This window comes from Ptychodera flava, chromosome 14, assembly GCF_041260155.1.
Source record: "Ptychodera flava strain L36383 chromosome 14, AS_Pfla_20210202, whole genome shotgun sequence".
NCBI classification, from domain to species: domain Eukaryota; kingdom Metazoa; phylum Hemichordata; class Enteropneusta; family Ptychoderidae; genus Ptychodera; species Ptychodera flava.
Genome location: NC_091941.1, coordinates 31,442,956 through 31,466,161, shown reverse-complemented (window position 1 = coordinate 31,466,161; position 23,206 = coordinate 31,442,956). Strand labels below are relative to the sequence as shown.

The 23,206-nt window shown below is 39.3% G+C and overlaps 2 protein-coding genes across 2 annotated transcripts; both read left to right on the top strand.

The window, feature by feature from the left end:
- Nucleotides 1–2,201: 2,201 nt before the first annotated feature.
- Nucleotides 2,202–3,494, top strand: LOC139148816 (D(3) dopamine receptor-like). Its single transcript, XM_070720247.1, has one exon. It carries the CDS (start codon nt 2,202–2,204, stop codon nt 3,492–3,494), a length of 1,293 nt encoding a protein of 430 aa, XP_070576348.1.
- A 12,741-nt stretch (nt 3,495–16,235) lies between these two features.
- LOC139148815 (cholecystokinin receptor-like) lies at nt 16,236–17,549 on the top strand. Its single transcript, XM_070720246.1, has one exon. It carries the CDS (start codon nt 16,236–16,238, stop codon nt 17,547–17,549), a length of 1,314 nt encoding a protein of 437 aa, XP_070576347.1.
- The last annotated feature ends 5,657 nt before the right edge of the window (nt 17,550–23,206 follow it).

The following is a 23,206-nucleotide window of genomic DNA, read 5'->3' as shown; positions in this document are numbered from 1 at the left end:
GTTATGACCCGAAATCCCCCGAAAGTGTGTTGTTGTGCTGATTGACGATATTCTAAGGAGTCAAAAACGTTCGAATGACGCAATTAATTTACCTCCTACTGCGATATACATCATTATCAATGCCTTTACCTCTGGTAACTCTTTTTTGAAAACTTCTCCATAGTTCTTGTCGTTTTCATTATTCTCAATCAGTTGTATTACATTTTTAACAATACCACATAGATATCAGTTTTTACGTGTAAAATATTAGTTGCCTCTGATGACTACATTTTGTCGTCTACATAGCGGCCGCCACAGTTGCGAGTGGAGTGATACATACCGGCCGCCGCGTAGTAGGCATACAACCGCACTTAAATCTGTGCTATTCACCTATGCGAATTCTGGTGGAATCAGCAAACTTTGCTTTTCGTTTTTTTGCCGAGTCAGTGGGACTCGGCTTTCTCCCATGGGACATGACCGCTCACCGACGCGAGTGGTACTGCTGTGGCGTACAGCAGCGTCAGCGTAGACTCGTACTCCATACCTTAGTTGACAATGGCCCCAGGCCGAACGTTCTATGTTCGGAAGCTGAATTCAGGTGGGCCACCGGAATTCAAACTTTAACTTTTTTGAGGGCATGTTTTTTTTCGATATCTCGCGATCCGCGCGCAGTCGCCATGTCAAATATCGACCGTTGGCATTAAAAAAACGTGTTTTAAAAATGTTACCAGGTGGGAGTGCCTAAACGGGCCTGCTTTACATGTAAGATCAAAGAACGACAAGTATTGCACAGTTCCAAACAACGATTTCTCTTCAAACATTTTAGCTCGTAAACCTATCGACGTATATATTTTCTGCAAGCCTGGTAGACATTGGTGAATGCTATATTTGTATTTTGTAATCCATGTTTACATAAGGATCACGTGACAGTCAACGTGTACTATCTCTCAAATAGATTTTTACCACTCCCTTTACAAACGCAGCCTTATGCAGCATCAAGTTTGCGTAATCAAAAGATGTTGTATGTATCCCGCAATATCTGTCCGCTATTTCTGTTTTAAGCTCTAGGTTGTTTCTGTGATGCGACAATTCGCCGACTGTTAAGAGTCTGTAACAAAAAACACTAAGTCTGAAATAAGAATCCCGAGACATTCTTTTGAAGTTCATGTTGTTCATCGTTGGTGCAAATTTCAACTGGAAACACGGCAACATTTGAACGGGGGAAGATAAAAACTGATTTTTGAGAGGTTATGCAAATTGTCACATGATCCCTTTGTTAACGATGATTTAATAAGAAATGCAAATTACGATTTCTTAGCTTTCAGACAAGCTCAGTTTTAGCGGAGAGTTATACCGCCCCTCCCGCCGAAAAATCTGAACAGTTGTGTTGCTAAGTAAACAGTGTATATATTTCGAATATGGGCGCGACGATGCGATGCTCTCGAGTTACTTGGGCGCATATATGTTCCTCATTCTAGACATATGATCTTTTCATCATCCCATCCAAAATGGCTTTATGGGTATCCCGCTAAAACAAGCTGTTCTCAAGAAGTTTCTTGATTTTTCCCAGTTTAGGGGAAGGGGTTCGAGGACAAGATTTTATAAACCATATTATTCTTTTGCTCAGCGGGAAACTTACATAAAGGCCAACAGGCCGACATGGAGTACACTTTGGGTGTATCATGGAGGTAGCTCCATGGGTGTATGCAATGAAGAAGGGTAAAATCAGTTTGTCAGGAAAGGGGTTTGAGTAGAGTTCGTGCTGGGAGGCTGGGAAGGGTCGGACTTACAAACGAGAGGGGTAATTTTTCAACCTGTAACGGGGTGGGGCATTCGCAGACGGCTTTCCATCCAAAAGTTTAATTCTGTTTGAAATGTTTTATGATATCATCTTCACATTTATAAAATCAGTCGCTTTTTATACATTTCTCAAAAACTTGCAGTTGGCTGAACCCCATCCTCCCCCAGACCTGGCGTCCACTGACGCACCCATCGAAAGCGATTGGTCGTCAACAGGATGAAGTGCGGTCACGTGGCGTTGGGTTATGAAAGTACTATAGTATTGTCATATTGGTTTCCCTTACGTAAGCTTATGACATGCTCTATGTCTACCTTCATCTCTGCCTCTGAAGAACTATCCGTTGTCCAGTATATAAATGTGAAATCAGACTAATAAAGCGATCAGTCAAAGAAGGGCGTGGTGTGGCTAGACGTGGATAGCTATGGATCCAATGGATCAGAAAGAAGATTCTGATCATCATCAAATAGGTGATTACAGGATTCCATGGAGTATCGGAGGCTTAGAAAAAGAACCATGGGTGAAGACAATTTACGCGCTTATTGCCATCGTTGGTATTACTGGCAATCTTCTTGTCTGCGTGGTTGTTCGTCGAAAGCGTTCCCTCAGTACGAAAACTTTCCGGTTCATCTTCCACTTGGCGATATGCGATCTGGTAACGTCAGTATTCTTAATAGCTTTGCACGTGGTGTCGCCACCGGCACATATCTCATCGGGAGTTGGCGGACAAATCGCCTGCAAAGTGTTTTACTCGAAACTGCCACTGTGGGTTTGTTTTGTGGCGTCTGTGTCTACACTGGTGATGATGAAGATAGAGAGGTATCTTGCCGTGGTCCATCCCGTCAAACACCGCATGTACTGCACCAAGAGAGTGATTGCGAACCTTTTAATATCGACATGGTTTGTCGGTGTGTTCATCAACTCGTTTTTTCTCTACGTCAGTCACGTAGTCAACGGGCGGTGCATTCAGACATGGCCAAGCGGGTTAGTACAATCTTTGATCGGCGTAGGAAACATACTTGCGAAGATCTTTGTGCCCGTGGGTATAACTTGCTACTGCTACTTAAAGGCAATGGACACTCTCAGCGAAAGCGAAAAACGTTTGAGAGAGAGACGCCTCAGCCAGTTTAATACAACGAGTCCCGTTGTCGAAAGCGAGTACTCGAACACCGAGCCGAGTTCCGATGCCAAGGATGACAGAAAAGCATCCACCAGCGATGAGGACAGTGGGCTAATGGATGTCCATCACCACCAGCAGGGCGGGAAACAATCTGAACAAGAAAATGCCGCCAGTTTCAATCAGCGAGACGAACGCACCAGGTCGCATCGACAACCGCGACGGATTAGGGCATCTTCGTGCGGTGATCGGGCAAGTGTCAGAAATAAAGCTCATCAGCTGTGGCAAGTGAGAGCCCGCAAGCAAATACTCCACATGCTTTGTGTGGTAATGGTCACTTTTGTTATAAGCTGGGTACCAAATCAAATCTTGTTCCTTTCTTACAATTTGGGAGCAAATGTCGATTTTACCAAGTGGTATTACCACGCGACAGTGATGCTTGCATTTGCCAACTCGTGTATGAATCCTTTCATCTACACTTTCAAAAACAAGATTTTCCGTGTAGGTTTGAGGGACTTGCTTTGCTTCAAGGCAAAGAGACGAGTGGAAAGCAGAAATGACACTTCCAGTGGCCGACGGAGGGCGGGATCGACGGTTTGAACGTCTCCCTCCACCACAGTATTCGATAAAAACTGATTGAAAGTGGATACCACAGTAAATTCAGAACACAAATGTAGGATAGGGTGAGAAGTGGGAAGTAATAGAAATATTCGTTGTCGTCATTTTTTCACATTGCTATAACATATACATTTAACTGACTAATAACGTCGAACTTGATTTTGTACCTTACATCAACAAGTCAACACGTCCTCTGCACTTCGTGGGTTCTTTTATCACTCGTTCGTTTCGAATATTGGTCCACTGATGTCAGAGTACAAACTGCGACAGCTGTGGAAACTAAATGATATTTGGGAAAAGCCGGACGTTGAAAAGCTGTCTCGTCTCCCTGTTGTGTTTGTAGCTGTCCCTCAGCGGCAATATGGGTGCATTAATTAATGGTTTGTCTTTCGCCGGGCGTAGCTTCATTCCCATAACTTCCATCGGTCACATGAAAGGTAGAATAATTTGTTATGTTTACTCCAATCTATTTCATCATCGAGAGAGAAACGTTTTGACACGTTGCTGCGTAATTACCGGACAGAATTTTTAGAACCCCGCGATTTCATTTTGTACCAATTGACGATATTAACAAGCTAATAATTGTTGGTGTCGACCTTACGTAACGATGTTGCTTATTAATTCATTAAGTGTAATGTTATCTACACTCTGTTCTTTATGAACGACGTACAGTATGATTTTCATATGGCAAATATTAGACTGAAGGTCACTATCCCACCGTGCCTTATCGACTTGTTAATGTATATGACATATGCGGGCGACAAACGGTCACACAGATTGCTTCGCCGCAGGATGTACGCCCTCGTATCAGAACAACTGACATCACTCCTAATATTTATATCAAATGTGACATTTCACCTTTAATTGTTTTTTTTCCAGATTCCTTTTCAAATGTTCATTTACATGTACATTTCCCCAGAGTGTCCAATAAAGTAAATTGTTCCATTTGACTTGGCTATGATTGTCGCGTTCTAGTGTTGATATAAACTTAGTTTAATCAAATATAGAGTCCGTCAACATTATTTTGAAACGATATAATCCTTGAAATATGTTTTTCATTATGTACATCGTTAAAATACAAACAATATCTAATCTCTCCGTTATTACCGAATGATCGCTCCAAGGCTCGGTTGATCTGTCACAAGATCAAACCAGCGTATGAATGGTTACAATATACACACTTGCATTTTAGATAAGACATAAATTTCTTCCTTCACCTCTATACACAAACACCTACACATAGACGCATGCAGTCCAGAATGCCTGATGTTAGTGTTACAATGTAGAAACTTATAACACGATTTTGGCTGTGTAGACGTCTTTAGCAAACACACCTGTCTGACGTCATATTGGCTACTACAGCACACTCAATTAAACTTTTAACATAGTCAGGTAACATCGCGTATAGGTGAAATAGACAAGAACCGGTAAATGCAACGTTTACTTAAAGGGACAAAGTCGGCCATTTTTCATGAATTTTGTTTGATACGAGATACTACTTATATTGTTTGACATGTTGAAAAATACTGAATGAATGGGTGACCATGCATATATTAGACCCTGGTAATTCATGTACCGTGTCTAAAACCGGGGTCGAATATATGCATGGTCACCCATTTATTCAGTATCTTTCAACATGTCAAACAATATAAGTAGTATCTCGTATCAAACAAAATTCATGAAAAATGGCCGACTTTGTCCCTTTAACTGTAACATAAATAAACTAACCTGAAAAGTATAACATCAAATAGTCTTCCTAGTAAAACCAAAAAACACGTGGAAAAAACTCTAGGTTAGTTCAAGATTGCTTGCATTTTTAACAGCGCAATTCAACGTAATGATGACTCGTGGTCGGTTGAATGAAAATGAATACAGTGTGTCTATGTTTTTTGTGATTTGTGGAGCATACAAGATTTCACAGCTGATGATTAAGCAGAATGATAAAAACGACCATCAAAAGGCGGGGCAAAAGTATTTGCATTTTAATACAATTCATCATCGCTGTTGCATGGCTGGTAAATATCTGTGCCATGGCAACGTTGGGTTTATTCCCTTGGTTGTTAATTTCGTGATAAATTTGCATTGAGACGACATAAAGACTGCGATTCACAATTAATATTAAATGATGATAAAATCACCAAGTTATCTGAAAATATGACAAAGTCTGATAAAAATAATCATATGTCTTAAAATTACAAAAAGGCTTTTGTGATCATGATGGAATTACAACATAAACAAACGATCGTCAAATTAATGTATCATCCCCCAAAAGTACAGTTTAGCTACAGGACCGTCATAATTCTTCCACAACATTGTTTAGTTCGACGATAGTCTTTCATTGTTCTTTTAATCATTCAATTAATATGTAAAACCAATAAAAAAGCCTTAGTAGATGACTCATATTAAGTGAGATCGTAAATAAAGGACCGGATAGATGGTGCCCAAAATAATAATTTGATGCTGTACTACCAGATCAATAAAATTCATGCGTTGTTGCAAACTCTATCTTAAACAATAGCGTTCATTAGTCGCTCAGTGGCTTTGACTGTTGTGTTGAATCTTTTAACGTATAGGCCTAAGTGGTAATGTTTTTGATGCTAGTCTTTTCAGTTTACATAATGGCGAAGAATAGGCGAGATACTTCAAAACAATCATAGGGCAAAATGTATATTTTGGAAACTCCAGACTCCAGACTTCAAGTTTCTGTGCTTATCGTTAATCTGTCAATAGGAAAGAAAAACAGTACAGTAAAATATTACGTTTTGACTACCTATAAGCTTCAGGTTTAATAGTTTCACCACTCTGATTAGGCCCCAACCACTTCTCATCAGTGTTGAGAATGGATCTGTTCACAGGGAATTAGAGCTGAGCATGTTAACAACGCACAGTCCTGAGAAGGGCTGTAACTAAAGTGTCTTCGGGGAGTGGGAATACGCTATTGCTGTGTGCTATTCGTATAACCGACACACACAACAATGGAGCAACGAAGGCTCCTTCCTTATATGCTCCCGAGCATTTTTCTCTCTACTTCAATGGGAAACCAATCTAGAAATCGGAAACTAATTTCCGATCTTCTCAGACTCTCCCATGCCTATTACACTGAAGATGAGATGGGCTTTGAGAACGTTGAGAGATATTCAAAGCCGCTGGAAAATGTTCGTCATACATGCGCTTGAAATTCGATCGAAAGGACCAAAAACGAAGACCTTTCGGAACCATTTCTGTCTTAGTAAAATCTGAAGAAAATTAAATCTTTGAATTCTATTCGTGGCATTAATTTTGCTTTCAATGTAACGTGAGCTGTCACAGTTTCGAAAACAGTAATTTGGAGCCCTTAGGGGACATCCCTCAGATACTATTATACAGGTGAAATGGAAAATTAGAGTGAAAACTTGTTGATCACGTTATTCATGTCTGATCTGAAGTTACCGTAACAGAGATATCTCTCAGCGAATGAAGATTTCCTTGAAACCTTTCAAGAGTAGAAAACTGAATGTTATTTCATGTACATGCGCAGCAAAGCAAGAGTTCGTGAAACCACGGTTCTTCCATGTTGTCAAATCTCGGTGTGAGTTTACGTGATACTTCTTTTCAAGATGTTCTATGCACAACTTTTTTTCTATCTGGTACACTCACTGCCGCGCCGACAAACCTATATTCATAAGGTAGATGTTTTAATGTAGTCTGCACCGTCGGATTTTTTTTTCAAGAATCTGTCATTTTATTATTTATTGTACTCCTTTGAGCAGCAAACTCATTTGTGCAATGAAAGTTCGTCTTTTGTTCACAGAATATGGAAAAGTAAATTATTTACTTCGTTCTTCTTATTGATACAAAACATCCTTTATCCGCAGTAATCAATGACCCTGTACTAATTCACTAGTGAATTTTTTACCATTGATTTTTAGACTCTGAAAAGAGTTTGAACTTTATTACGCAGCGTCAAAATATTATAAGCTTAAGCTTTGCACAGAACGGAATGCTGTCCTTAACAGACAACCTTTAAAAAGATCGATAGTACGTGATATCGGTGACAATAACAAATAAGTACTCTACTGGTCAACTAGATTGCTCCAGTCTGATAGTGCCTGTGGAACATGCTGCGAAAAACGTCAGCAACCTGAAATCCATTTCACTTTTTATTCTTGGATTGTCATGACTTGTGTGCTTCTGTAAACTTTCTGAAGCCAGGAATTTATAATGATCCTGATGTAAGCGGCGGACTTTGGGAAAGGCAAGTTTGCCTCAGATGGCATTAATAAATAAAGGTGTCGAAAATACCAACAAAAATAATGCGTCAACTGGTACCACTCGCGTGCGCCATATTTCGTGGCGCGTGATTTCTTTTTTTTTTTTGAGAGAGAGAGAGGGAGAGCACTTCTTGAACGCACTGTGCTGACAAACATTGTCTGACTCCTACACTCTTCACGTGTGTACAGTGCTTAATTTACAGCTTCATTGAACAACACATCGAGGATAGTAAGCGGCTCCGACAGGCTTCATGGTAAAGGTCAAACAGATCATCAGTTTAGGGTTAGATTGGGCCTCGGGGACAGATGTTCGAACTCTCATACTTTTTAAATCAGTTTTTGGTCTACCACCTTCGGGCGCTCATTTTGAAGCTTGTTAAATAAGGGACGGACCATTAGATCTTGGGAGGGGGGGTGGTCAAAAACAAAAAAAAAAATTTTCAGAGCAAAAGGTTAGGAAAAAAAATCTTCAAACTAGTTTGCAAAATAAAAAAAAATAAACAAGAAGACAAAGGCGTAAAAAAAAATCTGCAAAAGTCTCTAAAATTTTGAATTTTTTTTAGATTTTACCGACAGGAAGCAACTTTCTGTATTTTTCAGTACATCCTCCAGGCACATTTTAATTTTAATTTATACATTTAGAGTGACTGTATCCCTTATACTGGAAGTTGTGATTATCTTATCTTTTCAGGACTTTTGTATTCTGATCACTTGAGAATTATGAAATTATAGAGCCTGTTTTCTACTTGTTTCCTGCGTACAAACCAAGCAGGTACACTAGGTAAAACATTGAAACTATGGTATGGTTGTCAAGATGATAGTTGTATTTGCCTTTTAAGATCAAGGTAAACAGATGCAGGCCACATCAGTTTCATTTTTTTCACAGCATTTTATTGCAATGATGAATGCAAGAATGGGTGAACAAGTAGAAACACGTCAATAATGATAAAACAACATATCAAGTCATTATGTATTATTTTGCTTTAAAAAGGCATTTCAATTCTTTGTTCTCAAAAGACAGCATCAAAAAACAACAGCAACATATGTTTTAACATTCAACAATACACTACGTAGAATGCCATCTATCCAACAAATCCCAACACAAAAACACACAAAAGGGTTGAACTTTGAAAGTTTCTCGATAGCAAATACTGAATAAATCTGCATGAATAATCGTTTTTGTGTAGCAAATTTCAAAGAAATTGGACAAGCCCTTTCAGAGAATACAGATTTTTTGACCATTTTTTGGCATAAATTGCCCTAAAAAGACAAATATTGAAATTTCAACACATCTATACACATCCAATCAATTTGGACATGCTGCTACAGAGAAATAGATGTTTTGATCAAAAAAGGGCAACAATTGCTCTAAAAACACAAATATGCAAATTTAACTATATTATTTAGCTTAATTTAGCTTCTCAGCTTGTCAAAATCAATTGTAAATCATGAGATATGCATGATGTTTGGTGGGGTGAATGTAGGCATTTCACCACTCAGTAGAAAGGGAAGCCAGGAAAACAAAATAGTCAATTTTCAAAACTATAGGAAGCTACTGAGGAGCAAGAAGACCATGTTTCAGAGGAAGATGTGTAATCCGAAAAAAATGCTCCCAAAGTGCCACCAAATAACACCATTTTTATCTCTATTTTTCAAAAGCTCCAACAGCAGGAGGGAGGACACCCCCGTCCTGACCTCCCCCCGCAAAAATACTCCCCAAGTGCCACCAACTAACACCATTTTAATCTCTATTTTTCAAAAGCTCCAACGGCAGCAGGGGGACACCCCCTCCTGACCACCCCCCGCAAAAATACTCCCCAAGTGCCACCAAATAATACCATTTTAATCTCTATTTTTCAAAAGCTCCAACAGCAGGAGGGGGGACACCCCCCCCCTGACCCCCCCCCCCCCCGCAAAATACTCCCCAAGTGCCACCAAATAACACCATTTTAATCTCTATTTTTCAAAAGCTCCAACAGCAGGAGGGGGGACACCCCCTCCTGACCTCCCCCCGCAAAAATACTCCCCAAGTGCCACCAACTAACACCATTTTAATCTCTATATTTCAAAAGCTCCAACGGCAGCAGGGGGACACCCCCTCCTGACCCCCCCCCGCAAAAATACTCCCCAAGTGCCACCAAATAACACCATTTTAATCTCCATTTTTCAAAAGCGCCAACGGCAGGAGGGGACACCCCCTCCTGACCTCCCCCCCGCAAAATACTCCCCAAGTGCCACCAATAACACCATTTTAATCTCTATTTTTCAAAAGCTCCAATAGCAGCAGGGGGACACCCCTCTCCTGACCCCCCCCCCTTGACCGCTTGCGTGGCCGCTTGTGGTGCTTGGCACCACATCTTTGCCCTCTTTATCTTCAGACAGTGACGAACTAAAAAAAAATTATAAATCTGAAAATTTACTCTGAAAAAAAAATTTGCACAGCTAATCTCAATTGGAAAAAAAAATTTCAGAAATTTACAATAGTAAAAAAAAAATTTTCACAATTTCATTGTGACCACCCCCCCTCCCAAGGTCTAATGGTCCATCCCTAAATAAAGCTACCACAGGCTGATTTATGAGAAAATCGAACACTGAATTTTTCTCTTTAGAGTTTTCTCAGGGATGGTGGCCATTTTTTATTTAAAATGTCGCGAAATATTGGGTATTTTTTTTCCTCTAGTATCAAATATTGAACGGTGACCCCCGCATTTGCATTCTTGATTGAAAAGCCTGAGTGAGGGGCATAAAGTTATCCTGAAGACAGAAAGTTTGAGCAGCAGTTTCAATGTTTCAATTTCTAGACACGTACTACCTTACGTGGACAGGAGGCAACTGTGATTATTTTTTGGTGACAACATCATACTCTTGACAAAACGGGCCAAAAGATAACATCTATCTTAAATGTATATTGTTTACCTAGTAAATTCAAAACAAAGCTACGATGAATTATCACATCAAAGACTATTTTTGTCATTCTGCAAAGATACTTTTATCTGGTTTAAATTGGTTTCCTGTCGCAGAAGACCTATAAATTAAATGAATCGGCAAATCAGCATTATCACATGTTTCTATGTAGTACAGGTGATGCAAGTTTGCTCCATACAACTTTACGTACTATACCCAACCACTCCATGTTTTAGTATTAACGTTGAAAGAAGGGCAACCCGGAGCATCGTAAAATTAAATGTCTACCGACTTATCTCAAGTATTGTTACAATGTGAATGGCATGTGTATATCAACTTTGAAACTGATGCGGCATACCGCAAGGAGTATCATAAACCTATGTTCATGAAAAATTAATTCGAATTGGCACACATCAGTCGTTCCTGGAACAGTCATTATTTGCTCAGTATATAGGACAGCATCGAGTTTTCATCAGCGAGTGAAAATGACATTGTCGTTGCTTTCCTTTTTTTAGTCCAGCATAGTAAGTTTCTTAATGGCAAATCTTCCTCCGAAAATAGAAAAAAGGAAAAAACCAAAACACACACACACACACACACACACACACACACACACACACACACACACACACACAAACAAAAAAAGACAAATTGAATGCTTGTTCGTACTATAGTTTTGTCTTCTTTACACATCAACGTCCCTATACTTGACCGTGATCGGAAATCTTGTGGGATGAGTGGAAACAAGAAACGGGAAATGGCGTATTGCAGTGAAATTTTATGCTTGAGGACACTCATCTAATCATTTAAGCCCCTTTTCATGATAGATTCTTTTCGAGCAGAAAGTTTCAATTATGAGTAACCATGCTTGTGACTTTTGCCGTCACAAATTAAGGACATCGACTCGTTGATCGACAGCCTTCGCGTTATTTGACTTTGTAAGGTACTTGTCGGGAAGCTGTGATTATGATTTTTCGTAAAGGGGATGAACACCTTGACAATATGATAATATAATTAAACCAGCGTGGGTCTCAGGTGGTACATGTGTACTCTGATTTTCTCTAACTTGTTGTTGATGTGGCCGTACATGGTAAATGTCTATTTTAGTACACTGTTAAGTGTCGATAATTCTGTCTTGCTGGTATTGATTCGTTCTCTCAAACTTCAACGTTTATCGACACATTAGCGCCCTTGGACACCAAAAATCTATTTGATTTGGACTTTATCGAGAAATACCCGCACGGGATCAACAACATGGCGGAACTCATCCGCGCAGTAATTATTTAGTTTCATCTGCCAGCCATCTTTATGTCCTTATTATATTGCAACCACTTGTCATATTGAGCGGTTAAACATCGTTCATTGATTCATAGAGAGGGGTCTGAAACCGTAGAATTGATTCATAGAGAGGGGTCTGAAACCGTAGAATTGTAGCAAACCTCACGAGGACAAGTGTAAAGTGATTCGGCAAGTTCAAAGTCGCGCTATGGTAACCTTGCGGCTTCCGTTTCCACATTGCTACGTATCATATAAATAGCTGGCTATTTTCAAAAATTCGGTGTTAATGTCATTGTCACTGTTACTTGTCCTCCCTATTCTCACCTTGTTGTTGCCGAGTTGCACGTCACGACCGTCAGGCCGGAATGTGCCGACTCAGTCACGATGTCTAAAACATAATTCAGATCTAAAACATAAGCTTAGTTTGCTTCACTGGTTCTTCGTCCAGACAGTTAGAAATATTCAACTCTACACTACAAACATTGGTTCATGTGTTCTTCGTCAAGCAACTACAGTAACCTTTTTATGAAATTCCAAAATTCATAAAAACCCGTGTTTTTTCAACATATGCTCTTCAATCAACAGAGATACACACATAGCGTAAGACGACCACTAATGTCTCTAGCTATTGACAGGACGACAATTGCAGTTTGTAGTCTTTATTATTTTATTCCATGAAACAATATGTTTTCTATTCATCCTCAAAAGTATGTATAAATATCAGTTTACATACCAAGTATGTGCCTTGCAAGCCCTCGGGCTGTATAGTGTGCGATGTAATAACTTACAGATGGGGGTCTCTATAGGTTAGCATTCACTTGTAAATGGCATTGGACACCGTACATATATTGTACAGGTTATGTTCACAAGTTTAGCACAGGGAATGTTGGCATGATTTCGGGAGTAGAACGAGACTGTAACAAACAGAAGAGAACAACAATACCGAAAATACATCACAAGTTACAGCGACAGGGATTTTGCTGGTACTTGGGACGCAAAAAAGGTAAACTATACTTCGACTGAATCGCCAAAACAGTACCAGTCGTATTTAAGATGTTCGCTTTGACATTTTGTTAACATGTAAAACTCCCGCAAAAATGAAAGTATAAATAAAGAGCAAATGTTACTTCCGCTCTTTGAGCGATCGACAACGGACAGTGGTAATTCGATTCGTGCTAGGCTGTCATCCAATGAATGCCTGATATCTACGACACAGACATGAAGTTATTAAAATATTGACTTTTTGTTCGGCATATACAATAAAACGATTGAGTTTAGTGGATTTTAAAAGAAAAACTGACATCAAACCCTGACTGTAACTTTAATAATCGTGGAATATTCCTGTTCAGAGTTCTGATTGGCGTCTCTCTCTCTCTTGCCGAGAATACGTCGGAAAAATCGGTATCTGTCCTGGCAATAAGAGAACCGTTGCGAGCGCAATTCACTTTACTGTATGCGCGCTAGCCATGCTGCTACTTTCATCAATGTACGACGCCACACTTACCAGAACACGTTGCTTAAAAATCGAGATAAGTATGTTGTACCTCACCAACCTACCAAGTTCCTTTGATTGTAATGTATAGTCATTCCAAAAGTGAGAGAGTCTTGGATATCTGACAGAAACTTACTGAAAAAACTCACTAAGATATCCTTTCCTCGGGAAATGACTCATGTTACGCACTTCAAATCACTATGGAAACAATGTGAACTTTTAACTTCCATACGACAACGCGTTTGTCCGTCATGACGTCACAACGTCTCTATCTACGGGTACTTGTTCAGAAGCACTAGTGAACACAACGGCTTGATATTGTCAAGCGATGCTCTTTTCATGTATAATCATTCCAACCCTGAATTATCGTAGTTGATAAACTTTCTTTGTGCAGCAAGGCGGTTGACACTATATAGAATCAATGTGATGCCTTTCTGATTTACAAGTGCCGATTTGTTTAAACACATTAGAGGCAATGTTCATCGTTTTTATCGTCAGCGACTTGGTGGTAGGGGGCCCTTTATTTGCTCCCACTTTTTTGCATTTTGCGCCTAAGGCTAATATCTTATATTAGTTTGTCCTAGAAGTGTTCTATAGTGGATGCTTTTCCCTCAAGAGGGCGTTGGGTGGTAATACATGATAATGGTATTATATCGAGCTATAGGAGTTTTTGTAAAGATTGAAAGGAAGTTGACTGCTGCAAAAATATGCGTGTTCGTTATCGGTAATCCCACGCCATGTTAATAATACCTCACTTCGTGGACGGCATAAGTTTCAAAAAATGAAGAGTACTTAGACTGCGTGCTGTTTTATTTTTTTACACACGAAGGGGTCACGACGACAATAAAAAATATCAGATACACGCATGGGAACCTGGGAGTGATTTATTGATATCACATGTGCACACAACCTTGTGCCCCATGAAATGTCCTTGGTTTAATTCGGCTTTGCACATCTAGGATGTAGGGCTGAGATAATTTCGTTCGGGGAATCAATCGTATTCCATTTTGTCACCCTGAGTACGGCATTATTAGCTGCAACAGATAGGGATGATATCACTTCATCACTTGCAATACAAGGACTCTACTCGAGCATGAAAACACTTTCAAGTTGAGACGTTCGGAGTGATAGTCCCATCTCTCCCTTGAGTCTCATTCTATAACCATTGAAAGATCATTTCCAAATTTGGCGTGACGCCATAATGTGGCATAACTAACAACATCATTACTCTTCGAGTAATATGCTGAAGTAAACATTTGTCCAAATATGGTCATAACTCTGGCAAATTTCGACAAGATTTACTGAAATTCTACTCTATGACTGGAACTGTTGCGACGGAAACCATGAAAATGAAGGTAATGGTCTCGATAACGTACTTCTGCGAAAAACAGAGGTAAAAGTAAAGTGTGTTCGGGCAGAACGTGTGTGTGGGCAGAATTTCATCTAATGCCCCACATGAAAATATTCTATTCAGCAGCCAAGTTAGGTAATTTAAGAGTAATATTTCTCGTCACGGTTTTTTTGTCGCGTGATGGTTATTGAGACGATCTCGTGTTGACATGTAATATATCTGATGTCGCAGAGTTGAGTGTTGGCATTATCAATATCGCAATATTACCTGTTTGTATATATCCTGTTGCATGATTGATAGTGTAATTTCATTATGCCAACGATGATTGGCGTTCAACCCTTTGGCCGTCAAATGAATACGCAGCGGTAAACGAAATGTCATAAACTCTACATCTAATAATTGTTTTCAGTCTACACAAACACATGGACGGTTTGACGGTTGTAATTGTGTCTGTACAATAGGCAACTGACGATAACAGCCGGCAATGTGGATCACAGAAAAGACCAAGGCAAAAATATTTGTACATCTAGACTTGAGCCTTAGGGAACTTGTCACGGATGTCTTGAGGAAAGATCACATATCCCGTTTTATCATATATTTGCTATAGACAAATCTGATAAATTAAGAAAAGAAGGTTACGATTTACAAACAGTTGATACTTTGGTACCGCAGATCAGTTGCTCAGAAAAGCTCCCCTGACTTGGTTATCAGTTCGTTTCATCTGACAGAAATGATATTATTTCAGTAACTACAGCCGTCATCGTGGACAACTTTTAATTTAGTAGTTCACCAAAGAACGATACAAAACCTTTTGAAAAAAAAATAGTCGATCCATTTCCACCAGATGCACTGATACAGCGAGTTCGTGTACTCTGCATGGGACATGTATTCACCATTGTCTGACTAGAGTGGACTACTGCTGTGAAAGTTCCAGGTAATATTGGTGATGAATCTGTAACCTTTGATATCAAATAAAGTAGTCGTGCTCCCCGACTGACGACAGTTAACTGTACTCTCCATATACCACAAGCGAGTTTTTTGAAAACTAATAAACACCTCGGTGCGTTCATTTTTAACATAATAACTCACAGTTACTCCCATTTACTCCGAACTGTTGTACTTTCTCTGTTCACATGCACAAGTATCTGCAGGATTATTTACGTGTAGGAAATTATCATTTCGCCTCCCCAGCACCGTTCAAACGACGCCTTAAGTTTTGTCAAACCCCTTAATATATAAAGGACTCATGCACGTGACGCAGGTGTGATACTTTTACTACGCCTTGTACCTGCTGTACATGGAGCATTCGTGATGACCGGGTATTGTCATGGTTTTCTTTCACAGCACAGCTCAGACTATCACGTGACTGTTAACCGACACCACTGTTGATCCCATCCCCACGTAGTTGTGTCACAAGCTAGTGTGATGCTCGTCAGGCAAGGAGCGGTATGGAAAGTGGTACAGTCGATGTTATGTCCGACGAAGCCGCCTTCAATGTTTCGAATGGCACGGAAGCTACTCCCGATGATGAAAGGATATCATGGAGCGTTGGAGGTTTGGAGCAAGAGCCCCTTGTGCTGGCGACTTACTCGCTCATTGCAATCGTGGGAATTACTGGCAATCTTCTTGTCTGCGTGGTTGTTGGTCGAATGCGTTCCCTCAGTACGAAGACTTTCCGGTTTATCTTCCACTTGGCGATATGCGATCTGGTAACGTCAATATTCTTAATAGCTTTGCATGTGGTGTCGCCACCGGCACATATCTCATCGGGTGTCGGCGGACAAATCGCCTGCAAAATGTTTTACTCGAAACTGCCGCTTTGGCTCTGTTTCGTTGCTTCTATGTACACACTTTTGCTGATGAAGATAGAGAGGTATCTCGCTGTGGTCTATCCTTTTAAACATCGCGTATACTGCACCAAGAAAGTCATCGTAAAGCTGCTAATATCTACGTGGTTTATTGGTCTCTTTATAAATTCCTTCATACCCTACGTCAGTACTGTGGTGAGGGGACGGTGCATACAAATTTGGCCCAGCAAAGAAGTGCAAACCGTGATCGGCGTCTTAAACGTGGTGGCGAAATACTTCGTGCCGATCGGCATTATGTTTTTCTGCTATTACAAGACGATGGCGATTTTGAAAGCAAGTGAACAGCGTCTAAGTCAACACGGCGAAGCTTTGTCGAACATGGAAAACCCGCCGACCGCCGATGACGACAACCGACAAACGGTATCAAACGGTAGTGCCAAACGAACACGTTTTGAAAGTGATGCCTCGACGACTGTTCAACAGCACGAGAACGGGCCACGGTCTGACAGAGGGACCTCGCATAACACCGGTCAGAGTGCAAGGCAGAGTCAAATGGTTCATCACTCGGGTCAGAGCAATGTAGCTTCGTCTAATGACCGAAGACCTATGAAGAACAACGCAAAGCAGATGTGGCAACTGAAAGCTCGCAAGCAAATACTCCACATGCTTTGCTTGGTAGTGATTACTTTTGTCGTATGCTGGGGACCAAATCAAATCTTGTTCTTTTCGTACAATCTTGGAGCTAATGTAGATTTCACGAAATGGTATCACCACGCGACAGTGATGCTTGCATTTGCCAACTCATGTATGAATCCTTTCATTTACACCTTCAAAAACAAGGTATTCCGCGAGGGTTTGAAGAACTTGCTCTGCTGCCCTCACAATCGAGTTGGTGTTGAAACAGCAGAGCAGAACGTGATGAGGACAGACGCCCATAGTGAATTAAGCGTGTGAATGCACCTGCTTGATGCAAACTGTTCATCCCTCAGATTATTTCTTACCAAAAGGAATCAGTGGGTTTTTTTGAACAAAGTTTCAGGCATCAAAAGGTAATGTTGTGGTTCATCGGGAACGTGAAACTGCTCAATGTAATCCAAGGCGTCCAGTAGAATGTGTTTACTTCCCTATACCAATTCGATGCTTGTCGTACACAACACAGTTTCCATCGTTACATCATTATTGTAAACATTTTAAAGTAAAGAGGGCAATAAGATTTGCGATAGAACTCTCGCATTCCTGCAAGGATGGACACGGCTCTCTGGGACGTTTTGCCTTTTGTTGTCGTTCCGTCAGCCGTAGGTGTGAACAAAAGATTGGGCTTTTCTTGTTTGCCGAGATAATGGTACAATTTAATTACACGTATACGGTTACATGTATTTGAACGCCCGGTAAAGCTCAGGTATTGTATTGTGAAACATGTGCATTTTATTAGAAGAAATTTATCTAACAAAACAAAGAATGTGGAAGGCTGTGTAACTTTTTAGCTCTCAGAAGTCTGATTTAAAAGTCATCCCTTCAAAGCAGCCATCTAGATCTACCGATCAGAATTAATCGGATACCAAACATACCTTATTTACCCATGTGTCACTGTTTTACTGCTATCATGAGGGATCACCGGCGACAGTTTACAGCAGCTGCGTCGAAAATTGCTCAAAACAAGCGCAAAATTGTAATCGAAAATTGTAATCATTGTTTTAATTATTAATCGTGGTGCTCATCTTTACGTAACTATTTTAATGTTTACGATTATTTTTAATGCAATATTTTCCATTAACTTACGCTGAACACAATTGTTAATTACAAACATCACATAATACTCTATACTCGCCTCTAAAACCTCAAGGAAAACAGGCAATATTTCATAACTACTACAACTCTTCTTATCTTCAAAATATACTTATCTAGTTGTGTAACAAGAAGTCTATTTTACAAAATGATGACAAGTGTAGAATTTTGTGTATTGTTGAAAGTTTCCCAGTAATTGATAAATACATAAAGTTATATGTAGAACGGTCTACTATTCTGTGCAACTCAGTGCAACTGCAATTGATGAGAGAAGTCCCTGTGACGGCGCTGTTCGCCTTCACGGTAACTCTCTCTTCAATCGTCATACAATTCGCTGCATTCTCCGAGTCCCGATTCGACGGACGAAGCTAAACACAACACGGTATGTGTGAGTATGCTTCTGTTGACAGGGGTCAGACAATAGGAAACACTAAGCAACGCTTACGATTTGACTCTTTTATTGCCCGGAAGATCTTTCTATATTAATCATCAAACAGGCGATTGCCCAATTAAGCGAAGAATGAGAATTACATTTCGCAGTGAATAAATTAGACGTATATTCGTCTTGTTTATTGGCACAGCATCACGATCGAGCCTCGTACTCACGATCCCTAGGTAGTTAGTCTCCATGGCACCTCGTGCGATGAGTTTAAATTACAGTCAATTATTACTTTATGGTGGCATCTATTTATTATTGAATTTTTTTTTCGGAAGTTTAGTTACTCCTAACAATATCACAGATACCACTGATAGCAAACAATAAAAAATATGATCAAAAATATATGCAAAACACACATTCGAAGGTGTCAACAGTGAAAAGGCTTTTAAAATAAATGTTTTCGTTAAGTCAACATGACTCTTCCATCAAACTTTAAATGAAGATATTGTACATGGATGCTTTTTTGTTTCGTGTGATATACATATCCTTTGGTGTGGTAACAGTGAATCTCGGTTATTCGTTGGTCAGTCCGATCATCAAGTGCATGGATATTATGCTATCAATAATTAATGAAGCACGTCTCTAATTAAAATTAGATACTATATTTATGTGGGTATTTATAAACACCTTTCAAGCTGTTTTGTTGTTACCGTGGTGTTTGTAGATACGACCTGACCTAGATATTGACATCATGAACGTTGAGAGAGAGAAAGCAGAGACACAGAGTGAGACTTGGAAGAAGGCTGTGACTTGAACTGTGTTTAGATGAGATGTAGTAGAAGTATTAGAACTTTTATGAAAAAACGATGTACTAAAGGTTATCGCGAATTCCAAGATTCTGAGCAGAAAATCACCGTTCTGGTTCACTCCACACTTGCGCAAATGCCACGCGTTCACACAACACAACAAGTGTAAAGTGACTGAACAAATTATACATTGGTATGTATATATGTGTACAAGCTCGCGCATACACACATACGCGCGCACACACAAACACAGATACACATCGTCACACACACCGTAAAGGCCATCGTAGATACCGTGAAACTCAAGTTGAGCGTAGTGGACATTTTGTGTATGTGTTTTATTGCGATATCTTTTCGCGAACCCTTCGCGTAGCTCCGAAAATTCTCCCAACTATTCATTTTATGCGTTAGCCTATAGCAATATATACCCTTATGCTGTACATGCATCGACACAAAAACCCTCTCTGCAACAGAGACAGCACAGATTTCAGAGGGGAAATTGCTCTGCTTTTATCATAGTTTTCAGTCTGTGATCTTTCAAATGCAACTTATAGCAACAGTCGCCTGTCATATTTGTTAACGCTTATTACATTCACTTTAGGAGTACTATGCAAACAAAAAGTTGCCGAAAATATACCTTCTATACACACACACACACACACACACACACACACACACACCACACACACATATATATATATATATATATATATATATATATATATCGCACATGCTTGACTCGGAGTAATGGACATATTGTGCATATATATATATATATATATATATATATATATATATATATATATATATATATATGTATATATATGTGTGTGTGTCATATTTATATAGGCCTATATGTGTGTGTGTGTGTCTAATATATATATATATATATATATATATATATTTAGAAAAGCTACACTTAATGCTGATAAATCTATGCCGATAAATAAATAAATGCTCTTTTTACTCACACAATGTCACCAACAAAATTAAGGATGTACGAGCGGTACGCGCGCGTGGAATTTGTCACTTCCCATAGGATTACATTGAAATTTGCTGGAAAATCAATTTCTACTAATGTCATTTTCATGAAATTTTGCACAAAGCTCAGTCTAGAGAAATAAATAATACTGATCAAATAAAATTATATGGTCACCGCGCTAAATTTTGAGATAAACAGCATTGAATTATTTCGTCCATAGAAAATGCATTGGTGAAAAAATGCTGACTCAGCATTTTTTTTCACAAATGGCAAAATTCATGGTCATTTATCTCAAAAACGAGCGCGGTGACCCCTATATTTTATCACACATTTTGATAATACTTACAAAGGAGAATCCAAAAATTGACAATTTAGAGAAATTACATTACTTTTAATTTTACCGATCGTACATCCTTAAACAAATATTATTTATCGAATTCAACACCACCTAAAAACACAGTATAAAGGCCGAGTTACACGGGGCAACTCGCCGAGCAACACGACGAGCAACGCGGTAGGCAACGCATCAAGCGACGCGACTGGAACAGTTACACGAGGCAACTCGTTAGGCAACTTGTCGCTAGTTTCCTTACAAAAGATTACGGTGCGCATGCTTGAAGAGCGGAATGTGTTTCGTGGCGGCCCATTATTAAAACGGTTCTCTAGATCGTGGGAAACCGCAATATGACTCGACCACAAAAATAGTAATATTTTAAATCGTCGAATTAAAGGAAACTCCTACTAAATAATCTACAGATCGGATTAATGAAGGATATTTTCGAAAAATCTTACAGATGTGTCGTGATAATCAACATATAAAAACTCCAACTAAATAATTGTACAGCTAGAATTATTTCGAATATTCTTATACAGACATGTTTGTAATGTCGAGATGGCTTCACGGGTATGCTTGATTGGTAATAGACATCAACTCAGGTCCAATAATCGTTATCATTCAAGGTAAACTATGAAATTTACCAGGTCCAAGGAATATATAGATGATGACAAAGGCAGTGGGGTCATCTAGAACCACGAAATAGTGGTGGTACCAGGTGTCCGGAATGGGTAAGCGTACCCTGCTAGCTAGCCGCACCCGTCAAGATTGACGCAAAGCGACAAATCCATTGTTATTTGGTGAATTCACCAAATTACTTTTGTGAGTCAAATTTGGTATGCTGTCACTCATCATTCGAGAAACAAACAGGTCATATTTTGATACAACATCTCCGTATCTACCATAGAACTTCTTAAATGATTTCACTAATCTACTTTCTGAGAATCCTTGCCTCACTAACTTTTGAGCTAATAGGCTGTGTCGAACTCGAAAGTCTTCATATGAATGGCATGCTCTACTGTATCTAAGGAGTTGTGAAATATACACACCATAAGCTGGAGATGATGGTATATTGCTCGACAAAAGGAAACTTTATGATTTCAAAATTGAAATCGTCTCTTTTGTCATACAGCTTAGGGTAACATAGGGTAAGGACAGAATAATAATAATAATAATAATTTATTGTTTTAAGACCACTACACACCTTGTCTCAGTGGTCTGTACATTACAGAAAATTACTGGAAGAACTAAAATAAACGCAGAAAATACAAAATAACTCACAGAGGAAAGAGTGTAATTTAAAACAACCGATAAAATCAAGCAAGCTAAAATCTAGACTAAAGGATCCTACCTAAAAACAGCAAAGAAAGTAATTTGAAAAATTTCACTAAAAATGATAAAAAATAAATAAATATAAAACATGCAGGTAAAAATTATATCCAAGTCAACAGTAGCATTGACGAAAAATAATGGTTTTAAGAGACTTCTTAAAAAGAGCGAATTTCTTTATCATCCTAAGGTCGGGTGGCAAACTATTCCACAGTTTAGGGGCATACACGCTAAAAGCTCTGTCACCATATGTTCTAGAAAGTTGTTTCCCGTGATCTTTGACAGAAAAGGGATTCAATCTTACACCGACACTCCTTCTGGTATTATGTACTGGGATATCAATTGTTACTAGTTCTGATAAGTAATTTGGAACGAATTCATCTTGATGGACAATTTTAAAAACCAAACAAAGAATTTTAAAACGGATTCGTTCCTCTATACTGTCATAACAACGTGACGGCCCATCTTCCGTCCAGTTACCAAACGAGCAGCAGAGTTCTGAATGTGTTGAAGCTTGCTCAATTTATATGCAGGTAGGCCAAAAAGTAGACTGTTACAATAATCTAACTTCGATGTGACAAAAGCGTGAACCAATTTTTCAGCACTGGGCTGGTCTAACAATTTTCTAATTTTACTTATCCGCCAAAGTGAATGAATTAAGAAAAGCAGGGTGGTGCGATTGAAATATTAACTGGTTGCCTTGAAAATGGTGACTCTCCAAACTTGCATACGAAATTGTGGCCTTCCTCTAAATTCATGACCCTACCGTCTTGATCTTAATGCCAGAACATATATAAAAGTGATAATTATTATTTTCTCAGAATTATTAATAATTCAATATTAACGGGAAAATGGTATTCCCCCTCCCGGGCCATAATAGACGAAAGAAAACTTTGTACAAAATCATGTACGATACAAAGCCGAGTACACTATGGAGAGAAAAGTTTACTTGAGTCCATGATGGTCCTGCAGGGGTACACTATTTTTGGTTAATAG